General features: G+C 44.0%; 1 protein-coding gene across 1 annotated transcript in view; it reads left to right on the top strand.

The window, feature by feature from the left end:
- Positions 1–20697, top strand: part of si:dkey-215k6.1 (transmembrane protein 132D) — a 136029-nt gene that overhangs the window by 97568 nt on the left and 17764 nt on the right. Inside the window, exons 5-6 of the mRNA XM_057033442.1 lie at positions 6228–6423; positions 17891–18034. Coding sequence (XP_056889422.1) covers positions 6228–6423; positions 17891–18034 — 340 coding nt within the window. The remainder of the gene's footprint in view (positions 1–6227; positions 6424–17890; positions 18035–20697) is intronic.

Raw genomic sequence — 20697 nt, 5'->3', positions numbered from 1 at the left:
AATATTAGAGGAGAGATGGATGTGATATCTAGTGTTGTATTAAATCGATATCCGATTACAGAACCGTGTGTGTGTGCGTGTGCGTGTGCGTGTGTGTGTGCGTGTGTGTGTGTGTGTGTGAGAGAGACGTAAAGACAGGGTGAGATTAGCAATCTGGCATTCAAGCACTATACAAATCAATGAGGTGTAAATCAGAGGCTTATTTCTGTCTGATAATCGTTTGGCCTTTATGAGTATTTTCTTTCTTAAAAACATAAAGAAGTTTAGCGCGTCCTGATGTCTTTGGTGGCCAATTATTTTCAGCCTGCAAAGTTTGACCTGGTAGCCTGAGTTCACCTGCAGATGTGACACCTTTGAACAATTGATTTATTCCTAAAATCCCTGCAGTCTTAGTTCAGCAGGGATTGATTTATTCCTAAAGTTTTTGCTGCCACACAAAACCCCTGTACAGAAACAGCCACAGTCTGTGTATTTATGGGGAGATGAGCCACGCCGGCGTGTTTTGAGGGAGGTTACGTAAGGTAACCGGGTGGGAGGAGATGTGACGGACTTAATGAGATCTTTGGAGATATGTGGAAATGAACGCTGGGAGCTCACTTAATAACGGCACATCATCTGTATCTCATCAAGATGGTAATTCAAATCTTATTATTTTGCAGCAATTAGACACAACTGAATAGTTCTAATGGAATCTAATAAGGGGAATCTGCTCATATTCCTTCTGTCAGTGTATACTCCCCATCGTATTTGTCATGTTTGTCTCTCTGTACGTGAGATCCTCTCAGTTTCTAAAGAAAGTAAATCATTCATTAGTTCAACAGCGTCCCCAAAGACATCTGTTTGCAGTGTTGCAGCCAATCACGTCACCTTTTTTTTTTTTTTTTTTTTGTGGTGTTTTGCTTTAGTTCTAATGCTGTTTTTGTTTGTTTCTTTCTGATTTATTACCTCAGTGTTTGTCCTTCCGGTGTGTCTCCACCTTGTCTATATTCTTATTCCAATAAATACTCCCTAACAAATAAAATGGGCCGAGTAACACGGCCAGCACTAGCGCCCCCTGCTGGTTCGAGTCGGGAACTGACAGACAGACGATGCGGTTTCGAAGTGAAAAGATTCCAGACGACGCGACTTCATGTCAGAAAACCCCTCACTGATTTCAGCCACGTATCCGACGTCACACACACACACACACGCACACACACACACACACACCACACACACACACACACACAAACACCCAAACAAACATTAATTGTGAAAACCTTAGGTAAAAGTCAAAACGTGGCATCTGAGGATGAGTGGGTGAGGAACGTGTCTACTCATGTTCTCACCTTGTAGCAGATCCTCTGGTAAAAGCATTTGCATGTCACATACTGCTGTAGATCCTTCCGGGGGGGGGGGGGGTCTATGTTCGTCTGTCCGTGTGCATATGATAGAAGAATGCAGCGTGTGTCCCCCCGTGTGTTTTTACCCTCAAAGGTGGACATAAATGATAAAAGATGTGTGTCCCATCCGTGTGTGTGTGATGGAGAGGGGACCCTTTTTGTTTGTCAGGTACAGGGGGGCCGTATGTACCATGAAAAAGGAAGTAGAATGAGAGGCGATGCCGTCATGTCGTGGCTGTGGCCGTTCAGAAGTGCTCCGCTGGGGGTGTTTGCATCATGCATCTTGCAGAAGGGTCGGCCTGCGTGCAATCAGACGACCGCGAAGCCTCGGAATAGACTATTACTTGGGGCCAGCTCCGTGCCGAGATGCTGTGTGTGAGCAGAGGAATAGTTAGCATAAGCAGCTCGCGCAGAGAGCTGAGAGAGGGTCCGAGGCCAGACCAGGGGCGGAAATGATGTCTGAAAGATATGTTTGGGTGGAGCCTGAGCCCACTCATCCTAACGTCATTGGTCACAGTACGGCGCTGGGTCGGTACCGGGTCAACTCTTGTGTTCCTGACACCCCACGCGGATCGTTTTGGTGGTTCTGGGAGGTAACTCATCATCCTGCTGTTGGGCTGAAGTAATCATTATTAGTTTGTCCATTTTAATGATGCAAAAACGGGAGTTAAACATCTTCTCTTGACCCCAAACTGGTCAAGCTTCAAAGAACCTATGGTGGCTGCCAGAGAACAATATAGACAGAGGTCTGAACATAAAAACCATGTTTATGGATGAGTGAGATCCTGTCACATGACTGCCAGAGGAAGGTTTGTGTCAGCCTCCCCTGAAGCTGTGTCTGACGTTCTCTTCATTTTCACCAGTTTGCACTGGTGTGTCCATCGCACACATAACGTAACCTCAGTGACTTCCAGTCACTGTGTGTGTGTGTGTGTGTGTGTGTGTGTGGTGTGTGTGTGTGTGTGTGTGTGTGTGTGGCTTATTTCCTTTGTTTCTGCAAAGTCATCCCCCAGGAGTCTACCCTGTCCTCTCAGTGACAAACAGACTGTGTGTTGTGACAGCACACACACACACACACACACACACACACACACACACCCACCACACACATAGTGTGTAAGTAAGATTCAGATTTATTTGTCTGAAATCAGTTTCTGCATGAAATTGCAGCATAATTTCCCCGTTTTTATTCAGGTCAGCTTGGTTTTGACTTTGTGGAAAGTAGAAACTTTTACCTTTTAACTTAAAACTGAAGGAACGATATTTCAGGGAATCTGGGACATTTTGGTTTCCTCCGCACGGTGGCAGTTGTTTTTACATCTCGACATTGTTCGTGGTCATCAGAAATTCATGTGAACTCAAGAGTTCATGTGCATCATCATGTGCAAAACAATTAAAGACCTTTTTCATACATCACACATCTAACACGAGTCTCTCCAGTCCAGTATTATGGGGTGGTTATTTTTTTAGATTAATTTTCAGCATTTTCTTTCTCTCATTTTTGGTCACAGCTGGAACACAAACATCAGTGGAACCAGATCTACATTTAAAAAAGAGTCTCAAAGCCCCATTTGCACCAGTAACTTTCTATTTTTAATCATTATCATATCATCATTATTACTTATACACAGTTTGGCGAACAGGAATGGTGTTTTTCAGTAAAATGTCTCACACACACACACACTCTCACACACACACACACATGCAAGTGTGCACACACAGAGATGAACATTGCTGTGGATTGTGAACTCATTCAACATCGCCACAGCGGTAAGGAAAGGAAAGTGCTTTTCGGGTTAATATTTTATGAGTGAATTCCTCATGATAGTGACAGTAATACTGTTATTTCTCGATGGACGGTTTTCCCCTGTAACACACACAAACACTGGAAAGCTCCCCGGGGCCTCGCAGGGCAGGTAGAGAAAAGGATGGAAAAGCAAAGACGGGGAGAAAAAGAGGCGAAGAGAAACGCTTCCCTTTCTGCTACTAGGAAGTTGTCACTAACAGCAGTTCCCCTCAGCACCTGCACAAGCAGTTTCTGACAGCAGCTCTGTGTGTGTGTGTGTGTGTGTGTGTGTGTGTGTGTGTGTGTGTGTGCACTCTATTGTCCTTTGAATTCCCTTCGAGACCGTCACTTTCTGACTGTGCACTTTTGATAAAACGACCTGTTCTCCCTGCACTTGCTAACTGTGTGTGTGTGTGTGTGTGTGTGTGTGTGTGTGTGTGTGGTCTGCAGTTTTTCTCCAACTGCTAACAGCCTCTCTTCAGAAGCACAGAGCAAAACTGGATCAGCAGAAGACTTTCTTTTTTTTTTAATCCACAAGTGAAAAGATAAAGTTTTTTCAAATAATATTGTTACAATAATGTCCTCTTGACAACATTTTGCAAACACTTTACACATACAGACTGTGCATGTGCATTCTCTGGGCTTGTTTAGCATAATTAGCATATTCAAGCGAATGATAAATATTTATGCCACACTTTAGTGCTTGAGGGGTGTTTCTTTATGTTTGTCGTCACAAATGTTTGGAAGAATATGATTACAATAAATAATCAACATTAGCTGCAGGATATGTGTAACGCCAGTTGTTCAGATAAACACAGCGGTTTTTCCAGTTTTGAACGTTAAGCTAAATCGGCTACCAGTTCAAATAAGCAGAGTTTTTGAAGCTCCGAGCTGTCATATACTGTCATATGCATTAAATTTAGGTGTTTGTTCAGTGAATTCACACATATCGTCCCTGAGCTGTTCGCTGGGGACTGTAACTGTTCACTCAGGTCAGATAGCATCTAAACCGTCACCCAGGCGACAGGTGAGCATGTCGTACAGCTCTGCAAACGTGCAGCAGAACAGCCGAGTCAATACTCTTATAGTCTAGAGGAAGTCTAGCGTGTGTGTGTGTGTGTGTTTGCATGTGTATGTGCCCTTATACACTAGAGAACCCAGTAATATTGTTTTCGAGCCCGGCGAATGGGACGGAGCTAACACCTGAATGAACCTGTCACTGTAGACACATTGCTTTTTCAGCTCCAGTGATTACACCACTTTTTTTTCTGAGTGCTTCTTTGTACATGTGTGAGCGCGCAGCAGCGAGCATGTGTGTGTTGCTTGCGCACCGCCCGTGTGCACGTGTCTGTTAATGGTTGAGAGACAGAAACCGAGAGCAAGAGTGACAGAGCGTCGTGTTTGTGTGTCTCAAACTTCACTATTTCTGGTTTCTCCTTGAAAAGTTGTAAAATGGGGCTGCTGTGGTGTCCTTTGAGGTTCAGCAAGTCACACACGCCGATAGGCACATGTAGGCCACATTCACCTGGTCGAAATATCCGAAAAACCAAATTTGTCTTGTATCCTAAACCTGTCTCGAACGCAGATTCAAGGTGCTTCTTTTTTTTCTAAGTAATTAAAGCCATTGTTCCAGAATGATGACCAATAAAGAGTGAATTCAGACCTATAGAATATCTAATTTTATATCAGGTCCTTGTAATTATTACGAAAGACGCTACACTGTCAGGGGCTAACAGGTAGCCTAGACGACAGTAACAGAGTAACATATATATTCCAAAACACTGCAGGGTTTAAATGAAATTCAGGACTAAATGGTTTCAACTAACGGCTCATTCATTTCCTGTCATCTGTGCACTTTAACGAGGTGTCACTTAATCATTTTTGTTGAGCAATTTCCAAAAGGCTTTACATTACTGACCATTGTGGACCCAGTACAGTCAGACAGAGCCTGCTGGCCTCAACGTAAAGTTGCCTGTGTCCACCTCTGCAGAAGCCCCTCCTCCCCCCGTCATTCCGAATTTTCCGCCGTCACAACCGTTTCATTACATTTATCAGCACGAGTCTCTCTGGATTTCTCGCCTTCTTCCGTTCCGAACAGGCCTGGGGAGTATTTATTTTTCCGCAATCAAGAATTGATTTTTTCCCCCCCCACTTTTTGTCCTGTACCATTACGAAGAAATTGCTTCTATTCTTCAACTGCAACCAGCAGCAGCTGGCACGTGCAGGGAATGCTACAACCCTGTTATCCTTTTTTTCCCCTTTGATCTGCGTTTTTGCTCTTTGATCTGCGAGCGGTCGATTCCAAATGCATATGCAGTGAGGGGTTCACCTGCCATTTCGTCTGTTAAATGTTTGAAGCTGTTTCTAATTAAAACCTTATAATTTCAGGCGTCTGGCTGAGCTAACAGGTGTAGCAATTCACAAGCTAACTCTTGACGGAACAGAGCAGACAAATTGAAGCAGAGATGGTTGTAAGAGCGTGTTCTTGGAGGTAATTCCTGAACCCATTTCATGTTGTGAAAGATTTCACTGTGGTGTTTGCTGAACAATTTGTGTAAAATTCCTCCCAGGTGGCCTCTTATGTTGTGATGTAAGAACTATTTATCTTGCTTTGTGAGGACCAAAAACACCATTTCACTTTGAACCCTGATCATTCCAAACACGCTCTCGACCCAGAAAAATGTCACCAATAGAGACCATGAGCCTGAAAAAAAGGTGCGCAGAATTTCTGTAACGACACATGGGGATGTGATTCATGGCAGCAGCTGTATCGAGACGTCTGACAGGCTTAGGGGCAAAGACGGCAGTCGTCAAGATGTCAAAATGACAGATGGATTTCTTTATTTAGAGATGAGATCAGCGGGTCCGAGGTGACGGGAAACAGTTTTCCAGGTAGACCGGTTCTCGCTGCTCGTTCTCACAGCGCAGATGTGAGGAGCTTAACGACTAATGAGTGTGTTCCTGACAGGCTGAACTTTAGTACTGATGGACCCCTGATGTCAGGTCTGGGCTGTATTTTATAATTTAAATATTCTGGATACTTTTCTCCATCTTCACAGCCTGGAAAGACCGTCCTATGAGGTGATGCAGCTGGAGTTTGAAGTGGACAACGTGATCAACCTGGTGCCCACCCAGACCCTGCACTGGAACGTGGAGTACCCAGCTGGCCCGCAGACACCTTCCAGACAAACGGAGAAGGTCTCCCACCTCTACATCAGCAACGCCGACATACAGGGAATCGTCCCTCTGGCCGAGGTAAGGGGGAACATGATGATCAGTACAAATCCCGACATCGATGGGAAGGTTAATCACCCTGGCAGATGAAAAGCTGCTGCCATAAACCCTTGTTTTTCTCCGTGCTTTCCTCCTCGTGCTAACCTTCTCCTTGACACCCACGCTGCCCTATCCCAATCAAAGATATAAAGGTCACCTCGTTTACCCCCCTCTGTGGCGACAGGCCTCCTGGACACAAACACACAGCAGGTTTTATTCCCAGAACTCCTCAAAATGACAAGCAGCATCTAAAATAGGGCAGCGGGAGTTACCCACAGTGCCGGCAGACACGCACACCTGTTCACACACCGCGCTGGTCGCTCTGCATGCAAATGTAAAACTCAAAATGCACCTTCAGATCATTAAAGGAGCTGAATATGGCTTTCTTCTGCAGTACTTGTCGGACAAGGACACATAATCATCTACCGCCACTAACTGAGCCGGACTGCAGGTTACAAATGTTCCGCTTGTTACCAGAACAAGGTTTAGTGTCATTTAAAAATGCAAATCTTCTCCAAGCTTACAGATTCAGCAATTAAAAGCTAGAGAAGGATGAGGGCAAAACAAAGCAAATGTGTCCCTCTTTCATGCAACACATTCTTCAAATGTGTTCTTCCTTCATTAACAAACGGGGAAATGTGATAGCTAGCATGTGATACCAAGGCTAATTTCCTAAAATGTAATTAAAACATGGAATAATTTATAAATTAGACTCAGGCAGCCAAAGGGAACCAGTAAGGAGCAGTAAAAAGTGTAAATGGTTCAAAAGCTTAAAAAAAAACCCTGATAATAATTACATGACATTTTCCCTCATGTCTGTGTAGTCTTAGTTGATGGAAAAGCCTGCTATAAAAGCCTGCTATAAAAGCCTGCTTACCACTATGACATTAATAATCGTCTAAAATAGCACATCGCGTCATACATCCACAGATCAAAACGGACACATCTGAGAGGAGACATCTCTGCTCTGGCATCAGCCAAGAACCTGGGGCTGAAAGTGAGGAGAGGGATGCTTTTCAAAATAATCTCAGTTCCATTACCACTGAGGTAATGCTAATCTGCCCTGATAGCCCTCCTTCAAACAGCAAAGCCCGAGTGGGAAAAAAAACCCAATTTTGTTCAGAGCGTCTGCAAACCCACGCTCTTTCGCACACTGGGAAAAGCAAGCGTGAAAACATCATTTCAAATAGCAGTGCTGCTGGGATTTTACCAGCCCTTTACAGAGGTCATCGTGAATGAAGCTCAGAAATAAATGCTTAGCACATGGCTTCTCCATTTAAAAAAAAAAAAAAAAGTTAATTTTATTTTTATTTCTATCAATCAAAATCCCCTTTTAACCATAGTGCTGATTTATTGGTGAAAGCTGAGGAAGCACCATGTTGGTACACAGATGGACACTTCATTACACTGACCTTCGTTTCTAAGAATAAACGCCAAGGTCATGAGGGATTTTGGTAAATCAAAGCATGAAAGAACACGTGATGCTCACCTTGTGGGGGGCCAGCACATACGATGTCATCTGGTTAGGATGTTTGCAAAATGGGCCTGAAAAGATGGATTTTCATGTGACCTGCATCCCAGATCAAGAGCTACTTTCACACTCATGCATCATTAATCTCATGGTGGACACTGAGGCGCCCGTACTCGTCATGGAGAACTACTCTAATCTTACTGGAACTAGAAGCAACCTTTTCTTGGCATGTTCACAAGTAATAGCAATTACTTTATGGGTCGGCCATGTTTGTTACAATCAGAATTCTTTCCAGGAACTTGATAATAATGTTAATAATAATGTGTCAGGGAAAGCCTCCCTGATAAGAGGAGGGAAAAGAACTGGGTTCATATGTTCATTAGTCACTGTTATTATCCTGACTGTACCATGATTACCCTGACTATACCAGTTATTATCATGAAGATACCAGTTATTATCCTGAATATACCATGATTACCCTGACTATACCAGTTATTATCATGAAGATACCATGATTACCCTGACTATACCAGTTATTATCATGAAGATACCAGTTATTATTCTGAAGATACCAATTATTATCCTAAAGATACCAGTTATTATCATGAAGATACCAGTTATTATTCTGAAGATACCAATTATTATCCTGAAGATACCAATTATTATCCTGAAGATACCAATTATTATCCTGCAAATAAGTTATTGTCCTGAAGAAAACATTTATTATCCTAAAGATTCCAGTTATTATCCCAAAGATAACTTTTATTATTCACCATACCGAATAAATAGATTTAAAACTTGTAGCCAGTGGAGCCAGATGTCGATGCACATGTATAGCAGAGAAACCTGTTGCTGGTTAGACTAACCAACAACCACATAGATTAAATGAACAACCTGGATACTTGAAAATTCAGCATTGTGTAATGAAAATCCCTACATATGCATACATATATGCAGATAAACATACATATGTTGGAGTAATGAACTCATGAATACTCATGTGACCTCAGACTTTTGACTGTCTGACAACAGTAACATTGATAATTCATCTCAATAACGAGGTGATGCATTGGAACAGCTTGACTTTTTCCTGCCATTTAATTGTTAATGATGACACACTTTCTTATAAAATTCCACCTCTCTCATCTACTAAAGATCTTTCATCAAGAAGGTGAAGGTGTACATCAGCATAATAGTTTCTATACAACAGAGAAACCGTATATTTGCACACTTCCACCTGTTCCTTGCACCTATACTTTGAGTAAAAGCATGAAAATGGCCTCTAATCAAGATCATTTGGGCCTTTGATTTGTTTACCTGGATTGCTGCCCAGTCGTCATCGTTGTTGTTTGTATTTTTATGGTGTCTGGTCCTGAGAGCTTCCTCTGCTTGACTGAGATGAAAGCCCAAATGTGTCCTGAGATGGAAAATGGAGGAATGACATTATCAAAGCAAGCTGAAAGTAGGAGCTTTCACAACATTACCCAACCCCCAGTAACAATCCTGTATGTGATGATTGGAATAAACGCCCGGTAAAACCACCCCGCGTAGTGGGATGTAGGATCTTTGTGCGTTTTTGCATTTTAGAACCGTGAAAGTGAAGCCTCTGTGCTGGTGTGTGTTCCACTGTTTGAACTGTTTGTGTGATTCAGCTCCACCTCAGCCATCACCTAAACCAAAAGACGGCTTAACAGCAGAGCGGTGGTAATGCCATGTCTCCGCTCTTCACAAGGTAACAATGCAAAGAGGAATATCGCCTGTCATTATCAGAACCCCGCTGACATTTTCTTCCTAATTCCAAGTATCCATTTAGGGCCCGGGGAAGAAAGAGGCCCTCTTCAGGAAACAAGGGATTATTAAGAGTAATTTCTCTCCTGCGGAGACTGAAAAATTGGTTTCATCTTTTTTTTGAGAGGAGGTGAGGAAGGGAGGGAGAGGAGGGGAAGGAGAGGAAGGGCCAAAAAAAGAGCATGAGACAGAAACGGAGTGGCTGTACCGCTCACGTTTCCAAACACTCGAGCAAAAATGTGAGAAAATAGGAAGACGGATTACTTTTTAGCCACGATTAGACATGAAACGATGACCTGGACTGATAATAGACGCAGGCTCAGGTTTGACCTGGTCGCACATGCAGCTTCCAGTCAAACCAGCCGTATATTTGTGGAACGTCAAAAGAAATATTCTTCATGGGGATGTATAACTCAACCTGGTTGTCAGGGGTTTCATACCTGCGCTAGCAGCAACCAGTGGACAAAAACATTTAAGCTGGAATAAAAACGGAGGCCTGGGACAAGCCTGCTAATTTCAGTGGGTGATAACTTTGATCAGGGAGGCCAGAAAATACTTTTTCCTCTATTAATGGGGCTGTTCCACATGATGGCAGCCTGTTCCTGATCTGTGGCAGTAGCTCGGGAGAACATGTTGAAATCAAGGCAGATTTCAATACCGTTGAACGTGCCTGCTTTCATTTCTTCACCAGTTCCATCCAGCACGCCCTCGTTTCCAAACGCCGCCTCCTCATGCCAGCTGAGATTTACAGTTGGGGATGATTGTAAATATGAATGAAAGCGGCTTTTCTGTCATTAGTCTTTCATAGCAGAGCTCCAGAAAAGGTTACTACGACACTGGTGAAAGCTTATCTTTTTTATAATTACTCTACTTGCAGTGTGTGTATATGTGAGAGAAAGAGTGTTTATTTATTTGGGTCACTACGATCTCGTGTCCTTGGCTCCGAGTTTATTTCCATAGTAATTTTTCGTGTTTATAGTTGAACAAGAGCAACCAAAATGTTCCCTGATGAAAGTGTCAGAATTACAGTGATTGCTTTTAAGCTGGAGTGAGGTGATCTCATCATTGTAGGTAGAGGATGTTTGACTTCAGCTCTAAAGTGAGGTGCGTGGAGTCACTCACAGTGTGTGTATTTAAAACAAATCCCACATGAAGCCCTCTAAAATCATAGAACCAAACTCCAGGATGGTGAGGAGAGAACCCAGGGGAATTGAGCTGTTCTTCAACCAGTTTCTCACCTGTTAATCAAACAGTAAATGAGAAGAAGAAATGAGGTCAGACTTGGTCTAAGAGAATGGCCACTAGGGAGCAGCACAAAGAAATAGCAATACGGTGCTAATACCTACAATTTAATAGGTGGGCACAGGGATTCTTTCTATAAATAAATATATTGATTGGTTGATTAATTGATAAAACGGAAGCATAATAGAGGACTAACAAAGGCAACATGATGGTGGGGGTTGCAGAGGTACAGAGAGAGATGGAGGAGATGCCTGGTGGAGGAGCAGAGCTCCATGTAATAGTCCCCTGAAAGTTCTGGAGCAGCAGCCGAGAAATGGAGAGAGAGGAGGGAGCAGAGAGCAGGGCAGTTCTAATGCAATTAGGACTCTGGAAATTGAAAGTACAATTCTCCCTGGGATCTTTGTAGAAGTGTGTGTGTGTGTGTGTGTGTGTGTGTGTGTGTGTGTGTGTGTGGGCTGTTAGCTTTCATATCCAGCAAACTCCTCCCCTGCCCCTCTCTCGTCTTCCTCTTTTCCACTTCTCCTCACGAGCTTCCTTCCTTCCTTCCTTCCTTCCTTCCTTCCTTCCTTCCTTCCTTCCTTCCTTCCTTCCTTCCTTCCCTGATTCCCTCCATCCTTCAGCTCCTCGGTCCATTTTCCTCCATCCTTACATGATGATTTTATTTGCTTTTAAAGTGGCGAGAAAAAAAAGGATCAAAATGTCAGCTCCTTTTTATAAATTCACATTTAATATCTGACATTTTATTGATGTTCTTCCTTTTTAAATTGCCCTCACCGTCAAAGTTAAGTGCACCAACATATTTTAACAAGGCAATTAAACACGGTTTCCTCTGTGATATTTTACACTGTAATAATAACACAGTAATAGCGTTTTTTTCCTCATCAAAGGCCAATTATTCATCAACTGTGGTCTGCTTGATCATTATTTTGCATGAAGTTTTGCACGCGGCTGCAGCTGGGAGGCAGCCGACACAGGCGAAATCCACCCACCAGCCACGTATTCATCACCTTGATGTTATCAATTGGATGCGTTTCATCACACGGTTGCGTGGTTGAATTAGTCACATGAAGATCTGAAGTACATTAAAAAAAGCAAAAAAAGGTCCTCCGCGGCTGCTCTCAGCTCTCATCTGTCCACTCCCACGCATGCGGTGTTGCACCGGGGTCTTGCAATTACACCCGGCACCGCCTGACATCGCCCGGCGTGCAGCAGCACAACATGGCGTAGGAGCAAAATACAGTTCTGAGCACGACACAATAATAACACCAATGCTTTTTGATGACATGTGTTATTAAGTCTTGACATTTTCAATCAAATGACCTTCTGTATCTGCTGCTATAATAAGTTTGTCCACCACACACAAAAATACAGATATAAATAAATAAATACTACACAATCTGGGTCTGAAGTTATGTCCTCATGAAAACAGAGGCATATTTGGTTAGATACCTGTCAGATGTTAAAATAAACTAATCATAGGCAGAGCTTTTTGCTAATAAACGCACACACACACACACACACACGTGTGTTCAGTAGCCAAATGAATAAACTGACACTCCTCAGGCTTAATAGCTGGCTGTAATTAACATTGTCATAGCGATAATAGCCATTTATCCCTGACATATCACACACACACACACACACACACACACACACACACACACACACCACACACACACACACACTCTCTCTCTCTCCAAAAGCTCTATCTTGTCTAGGCAGCTCACCAGGCTGTCTCATCGCTCACCCACCAAACCCTTTTCCCCCCAGATCCTTTGTTTCCTGGGTCATTCCCCTTATGTCCCTCCCTGAGATTCAAGAATGTGGTTGACCTTTAACCCTAAATCAGTCAAGCAGTTCATCACAGGAAGTAGCACAGCATGTTTCCAGAAGATGAGGTGCTCACATGTTCACACTCAGTGTATATCACAGTCACAGTGGGGAGAGCTGGCACTAATTACCACTGCTGATGTCCTCATAAGTGATACAAGTCCATTCCTGACCTTCCTGACTTCCATCTCTTGTCTCGAGGACGACAACAACAACGAAACAGAGAAGCTGCCCTTGTTTTTGTTCAACTACGCAGAGCTGCTGCGCTCCCCGGCTAATCAATGCACGTTTATTGTTAAATGCTTAACGCAGCCTTGTCGAGCTGAGGAACGGAGCAAAGCTTGATGTTTTCCACCGAAGCTCCTGATTTTCTACCACGCAGACCTTCTCACACGCTGCTCTCAGGGAAATGTTCACAGTATCGATGGGGTAGTGGCAACACAACAGTTTGCACGTTAGAGATCCGGTCTGTAATTATTTTAGTGAACGGTATTGACCTCCGCGGCGCTGTGCAGACACTCAGCAGCATCACAGCGTCTAGAGAAGCATTTATTTCAATTAAGCTGAATGTGAAAAAACAGACATTTCCAGGGGAAGAACCAAGCTGCAGTTTTAATGTGGGGCTTGTTTACTTTAAAATAAGTTTGACACTAACTAATAAACACTCATTTAAAATAGATTAAAGAGACTGTCAGTCATTTAATAACAAAAACTGAAACAATGTCCTCACAATGATACAATCATCTGTGCTAAGGAGGTTTCAAATTACAAAAATTTTTGTTTTTGATCAGGCAGATTTTTTTCTATTTCCATTATGGTTGAGTACAAAACTATCGGAATATAATCATTTAGACTTAAAAAGGACCTATTTCCCAACAGTATTTAATTTTGGTTATAAGTCCTGTTATAATATTAGGCTGTGTGCTGTTATACCGTGTGTGTGTGTGTGTGTGTGTGTGTGTGTGTGTGTGTGTGTAAATATTTGGACTCCTTACAGGCACATGTGCACTCCACAAAGACAGTTAAACCTGACACACCATCGTACACACATGCAAATACACGCATGAGCGAGTGTGCACACGCACGCACACATACACACACCCTGACGCGCGCACATGCACACAAAGAGTGCGCCACACTTGATGTGTTTAATGGGTCTGTAGTAAATTGTGGCTAAGTGCCTTCAACCAATTTCCCTTTCACAGCTGAGCCCACACACACACACACACACACACACACACACACACCACACACACACACACACACACACACACACACACAGAGGACAGATGAACAGTTTAAAACTCAGGAATGTGTTAAACTGAAAATAAAACACAAGGTGTTGGCGCTTATTTACATATGCATGTAGTCATAAACCTGCAGCATATGTGCTTCTGTCTCGTTTCTTTCTGCTGGAGTGTCGTCCTTAAACCCGTTAGTGCTCTTTTAGTGCAGCTGTGGATTTATACCCGGAGCATAATGCATCCCTCTCTCACGGGCGGCAGAGGCAGAGGTGGCTGGTAACAGTTTCTCTGGATCCGACGCTGCTCGTCTCCGGGTGTTGACGATGCAGCTGATTTAAATATTTTGACATCTGGCAGACGTTTTCATTCGTGCGCCGACGCCCCGATGAGGGAAATTAGCAGTAAATTAGCCCATGCAGAAGATGACGCGGCTTGGCGGAACCGAGTGGGTCTTTTCAGACGTGAAATGACGGCGTTGGAGCGGTGACGCGGCGAACACGTGACTTACTGGCTTCCGTGCCTCATTAATGGGCCGCGTTAAACGACACATGCACGCACAGCTGACCCGGAACTCGTGTTCTGGTCATTTTAGATTTTTTTATGCACTACAGACAAAAATAGTTTAAGCCTGAAATGGTCGACAAAATGTGATGACATAATCGTAGAAAGGAAAGAGCTTTAGTGTCATTTAGATAGTGGCTAATTAGCATTGATAAATTAAGTGGCTTTGATGCATTTTAGCATCAATTAGCGCCGTTGGCGGGGTGTCTCTCTCTTTGACTTACATAGGATGTTGTTCTGTGTTGTCAGGAGGGCCAAATTACCCGATCCCTGCCGTCCTCAACGCTCTGGAACTCAGTAGCATTCTTCCCACCCAATAAACAGTTACGCTTTTGTCCGGAATGTGTTAATGTAACATTCTGCTCCGAGGAAGCCGCTGAGTTATTTTGCTCAAGGCCGAGATGTTTGTGTGTCCAGACCTGTGATTAAAGGGTCGCGGTCGGAGCAAAGGAGGACTTGTGGTGGATTTTCCAGGCGGGTTTCAGGGCAGGAAGTGAACGAGTGCGCTGACAAAACAGGAAACGTAGAGAAGTGAGCAGTAAAGCTCTGATTGTGTTTCATGCAGCATGTTGGCTGTTTCCGAAACCACACACTCGTTCCCTACTCACGACATGGGGGACATGGATTGAGTGGACTACGTAGCGCACTCAATTTAAAGTTAGTATTCGGACAACGGCGTCATTTACGCCGCACGTAAAGTGACGTCATGGTGTCGCCGGGAAAAGTGGCCAGGTCCATTTAATTATCTTAACCCATCAGAAATACATTCAGTGGTCATTTTATGAAAATGCAATATTTTACCTGATAATTAACGTTATGTAATAAAATTAAATATTCATGTCAATAATAATACAATAATAATTATTACCTAAAAATAATTAGTGTCCCTTGACATTTTCAAGCCAAGACTTGATGGCACATTCTCAAGTCATATTCTGCTGTAGTGAAAACATTTAATAAACCAATTTTTCATCAAAAAATGAATCCAGAGCTACTTTTCATCTTTGTAAATATTCTTTTACTGAGATTCTGTCGCCTGGTGAGGAACAGACGATTCCGAAGAACAATTTTAAATGAGGGCCGGGGGGATCAGTGAAGATTGATTGATTTTCTTTTTTTTACACATTTATGTTGTAATATTTTAAGATGATCAGTAAACCGAACAGTAGAAATTACGATTAAAAAAACGTATCCAATCAGCGTGATACCGTCACGTGATACCGTAAAGGCTGATGGGATACATTTTCTGAGTTAGGGCGCTCGCCCGTACACTACTTTTCGCAGTGCATTGTGGGATACATTGAGTGCACTACATAGGGTACACCGATGCTCACTAACATTTCGGACACTATTTCAAAATGGCATCCACACTATTGAGTGCACTATGTAGGGTATAGTGGTTTCGGAAACAGCCGTTGACTCTGTTGCGGCAGCAGCTGTGCACGTGTGAGGGCTGGTCTTGCAACCCCCCCTCCTACCAACACACACACACTCGCACATGCATGGATAAGCTGCACCGGAATGTCAGGTTGTTTCCCAGAGTTCCTTTTTCTATGGAATATGCACACACAACCATATTTGTCATTTGCCAGCACATGTACACACACCTCTGAGCTTATCTCAGTGCACCGTGGAGCAGCTTTCTGAAGGCAGCGGGGGGGCCGGCAGCTGATGAGCCACTTAATAATCCCCCCGGACAGGCATGAAATTCTTTCTTCCACCAAAGAGAGTCTGTCTGTTTCCTTTGCTCTCTAACATTTCTGTTTCTCCACCTTCTCTAATTGTGCTTTGATTCGTCCCGTTTTTGTTTTTGACTCCGCCCCTGCTGTCTGTGCTTTTACGCACGTCAGTTCCGATCGGAGTTTTCGGGATCTCTTTTGGGAATTCTTACCTTTAAATCCAATCTAACACATCTCCCGACTCTTCACAGGAGCAAAAAAAGAAGATCTGTGGCCTCCCGGTTCATTTAAATTTGATCACACATCAGCTTTTCTAACAGGAAAACAGTGATTTTATCCTCTTCTCAGAACTGCATGTTAATGTGACTTATTTGTAATTAGCTTTGGTGACTTAATGAACAAACTGCTCCTCATTAGCACACGGTGTGTATTTGTGGTTACTCTGGTGTTTGTGGTGCAGCGATGAGGTGATGTTTTATCTAATTCCATGAGGCTCCAGCTCCAGGGCCCTCACATACATTTTAATGTACACACCCCGACACAGATATATAGACAAATATACACACACACGTCTCTTGTCTCATTTCCCCTCTTTGATTTTTATCCCTGCATCTTCTCTCAACCCCTCAAGGCCAGAGGAGGATCTGCTCCACCGTTTGTTTTTCCCGTGCACGTCTGCGTCCTCAGAGCTCTTCATCTCCCCCTCCTGTCATCTCACTTTCATCTTTTTTCCCTGCTCTTAATCCTGTTTGTCCCCGTGTCTCCCGCTCCTCCCGTTCTCACCTTCACCCCTTTAACTGGCCTCTAAACTGGTTTGTCTCCCGGGTTCCAGCCTGACCGATGATGAAGGATGCAGATATATTTGGATGGATTGTTTTTTAGCTTTGATAAATATGATGTGTATGTTCGGCCCTTATTTGTTCCTCCTCCAGTTTGAGCTTCGTCCTGATGGCACAAACCCGTCGGGAGTTAAGCGTCACAAACACACAAGCACACTTTTTATTCCAAACAGTGAGGCAAGCAGAGCATCCTGTAATCAGCTGTGTGTGTGTGTGTGTGTGTGTGTGTGTGTGTGTGTGTGTGTGTGTGTGTGTGTGTGTGTGTGTGTGTGTGTGTGTGTGTGTGTGTGTGTGTGTGTTGGCCATAATAAACACCCCCCTTGGAAACTCGATGCCAAATAATCAAGATTGACATGCACAGCGGTGTGTGCAGGTGCGTGTGTGCGTGCGCGCTCTGTGTTATTTGTTCTATTTCAGTCAGACTGATCTCATCAGATGTAATCATGTTGATTACATTAATCAAGAAGTTTATAATCACCTATTTCTCCGTCCCTTCTTCCTTCAAACCTCGGGCTCTGTTGTTTTGCTCGTTCCTCCGCTCTCACTCTTTCGCTCCCTCTCTTTTTCTCTCCGTCTCTCTCCCTCTCGGCAGATCTTACTTTCTTTATTCTTCTCTCTTTCTGTCCGTGCAGAGACTCCTCGTCTCTCGTCATGAGGTCAAAAGGTCGCGATCGTGATGTTCACCTCCTTTTCCTCCTTTACTCATCTATAAAACGAGTTATTTGAAGACGTCATGGTCATTTAAGGGTTCAAATATTCAGACCCATATTTTCTTCTTTTCGCTTCCGTCTGCAGGACACGGAGGTGGTCAACACGGCCATTCTCACGGGGCGGCACGTCGCGGTGCCCGTCAAAGTGGTCACCGTGGAAACGGATGGACAGGTGAGGGAGGTGGACGAATCGGTGACCTGCAGCTCTGCAGACATGGACGTCATCAAGGTACGTCGGAGACACATTTAGTCCTCCAGAGGCTCATGCCCCCCCCACACACACACTCTCTCACACCTCTAACACTGCCCAGAATCTCGGTGTGGGTGGGGGTGCAACAACACAGTGCCACTGCTTCCGTCTCAACAGCCACAAACGAACGAGAAGAAGAAAAAAAACACTAACAATTAAGCACTTTATTCCGAAAACCAAAATCAAATTGTATTTATTTATTTTGTGTCTAGAACCAGGTGATGACAGGGAATGAGGATTGATTCTCTCTGTGCTCCGTCCTCTGTGCTCCTGGGGGCCGACACTGAAACGCACCCTCGCTGTGACAGTTTCAATATGAAGCCAATTTCCTGGTACAAGCCGACAGGAATTCTGCTGTTTAAATGGAATCAATAACAGCAAAGTGAAATTGGAAGGAATTCAGATACATATAACATTACTGCTCTCTCGCTCTCTCTCTCTCTCTGTGTGTGTGTGTGTGTGTGTGTGTGTGTGTGTGTGTGTGTGTGTGTGTGTGTGTGTTGTGTGTGTGTGTGTGTGTGTGTGTGTGTGTGTGTGTAATTACTATAGACCGTATCGCAGCACAATTCATTAAGTCGTCTTCAGCTTTATTGAGCCGGCTTGGAGTGTGGATGGGAAACCTGTGTGGTCCTGTTGGCTGTTGATGACCCAGTCTGATTCCTAAAGGGTCAAAGGTCAAATGCTGACAGGAGTGGGATGAGAACAGCATGTGGCGTTTTGGTATCTCCTTTGCGTATTTTTCATTAAGTATCATTGAGAGAGCTGCTTCAGCCTGTTTCAGGCAACAGAACAAAGTTGGAGTCTCATCAGGTTTCACATCACGCCGCATCGCGTGCTGGACACACACACACACACACACACTCCCCCCAGGCCCCTCCCACTGCTGGAGTAATAGAAAACATGTCAAATGAACATCTGCATGTGTGGACACAGCAGTCTGACAGGCTGGATGGCAGCACGCAAAGCAAGATGGTGGGAGGAGAGAGGACGGCGTGGAGGGGTGAAAGTGTCAGTCCAGGGTCGGCAGGGGTGAGGCCCAGCGAGACGAGAGAGAGGAGGAGGATAAGAGAGGATACACAGATTTTTGGATTTCATCAGGAACATCCACTTAAAAAAAGGGCCCATTTTCCTGAACCTGTCTCATAATTTTTAATTTCTGTAAATACTGTATAATGTACATAGCAATGTACATAATATAAGAGTCTTTTTCTTTTTTTCTTTTAGTACTTTTCTGTATTGTACACCACGGGCTACCGCTGTAACGTGTAATTTCCCCGATGTGGGATCAATAAAGTTTTTTTTTTTTAATCCTTTATCCTTTTATAATGCTGACAGAATTCCATACATTTTTAAAAGTTTAGACGTACACGTGGAAAAAGGAAAACACGTTAGCAAGAACAACATTAGCCTGTAGCAGCTGCTCCAAAAGATGAACTATGATAAAGCCAACGGCAGCTCAGGGAGCAGATTCACCTGTTTAAAGGTGAAATGTTAAACATCCGGGAGGAGAAGTGGATTCGGAGTCTCTCAAGTGCATCAGCTGAGCACGTGCACGTGAACACGCGTAAAGTAATGACCTCACAGGCTCACCTTGGGAAAGGAGGCCATTATTGGTGCATGTGAGGATTTTTTTGTGTAAGCTGTGATTCATTTAATTTGTTAAAGAGGAAGACAAAAATACCTGAGTGTGTGCGTGCATGGGTGCGCACGTGTATTTGACTAAATGCATGTTTGAGGAGGATTTAGCCCATGTGTTGGGACAGGCACACCCCAGATTAAGAATTGATCTCGGTGTCAGTTAATGAACCGTTTACAGACTTTGACACGCACCTACGTGGGCGCCCGTGCGTGCACGCACACAAAAATACCCACAGACACAAATCTCAGTGTGACCTTGAAAAGATGAAACATTTCCGTCCTGACCAAATAACTGTTGCTGTAGACTTTATTATATTCTGTGTTTAAGTGTCAGGGATGTTTGATTGAGGGTGTCGTCCAGGACCTCATCACCGCGGGTCCCGGGAAACGGACGTCGGACAGTCGGATGCCGCCTTCTGAAGGTCGCGGCGCTCTTCTTGTTGATGGAGGTGTTAGAGCAGATGACGTTTCCAAACAGAGAAGGACAATGTTTTCAGAGGTGAATCCCAGCTGCCTCTGCACCTGAATATCAAACAGGCAGGAGATATGAAGAGAGGCGGACGTGAGACGTGTCCTGAGTGGCCACAAGGGGTCAGAAAACTCAACTGAACGACAGGGAGCTGCTTCAGCTTCCTTAAGGCTCATGGATTTAGCGACGAGAGCGCATCATCAACGTGACGCCGCAGGGCTTGAACTGGCCATGCTATGTGCTGCACAGACACCCCGACAGAGCATGACGAGCATGTCCGTAGATCCTCCTGTTGATAACGTCTCTTTACCCTGATGATGGTGGCCCATTCAGCAAGGTCACAGGGACGGTTAGCCGCATGTTTATTGCTCTGTAGTGGTAAAGGGGGCTGCTTCCAGGCCCCATTTATGGGGTAAATACAGTAGAGTCACTCCAAGTTTGGAAAGGTTATTTCAGGCAACAGCAGGATTGAAGTAAGCATTTTTGAGCTGTTCTGTTTCTGTAGTTTGGTGCATTTCTTTGGGGAAACAGCGAG

Source organism: Takifugu flavidus, chromosome 5, assembly GCF_003711565.1.
Source record: "Takifugu flavidus isolate HTHZ2018 chromosome 5, ASM371156v2, whole genome shotgun sequence".
Taxonomy (NCBI): domain Eukaryota; kingdom Metazoa; phylum Chordata; class Actinopteri; order Tetraodontiformes; family Tetraodontidae; genus Takifugu; species Takifugu flavidus.
Note: the sequence above shows the minus strand (reverse complement) of the source record. Positions and strands in the feature narration are given on the sequence as shown.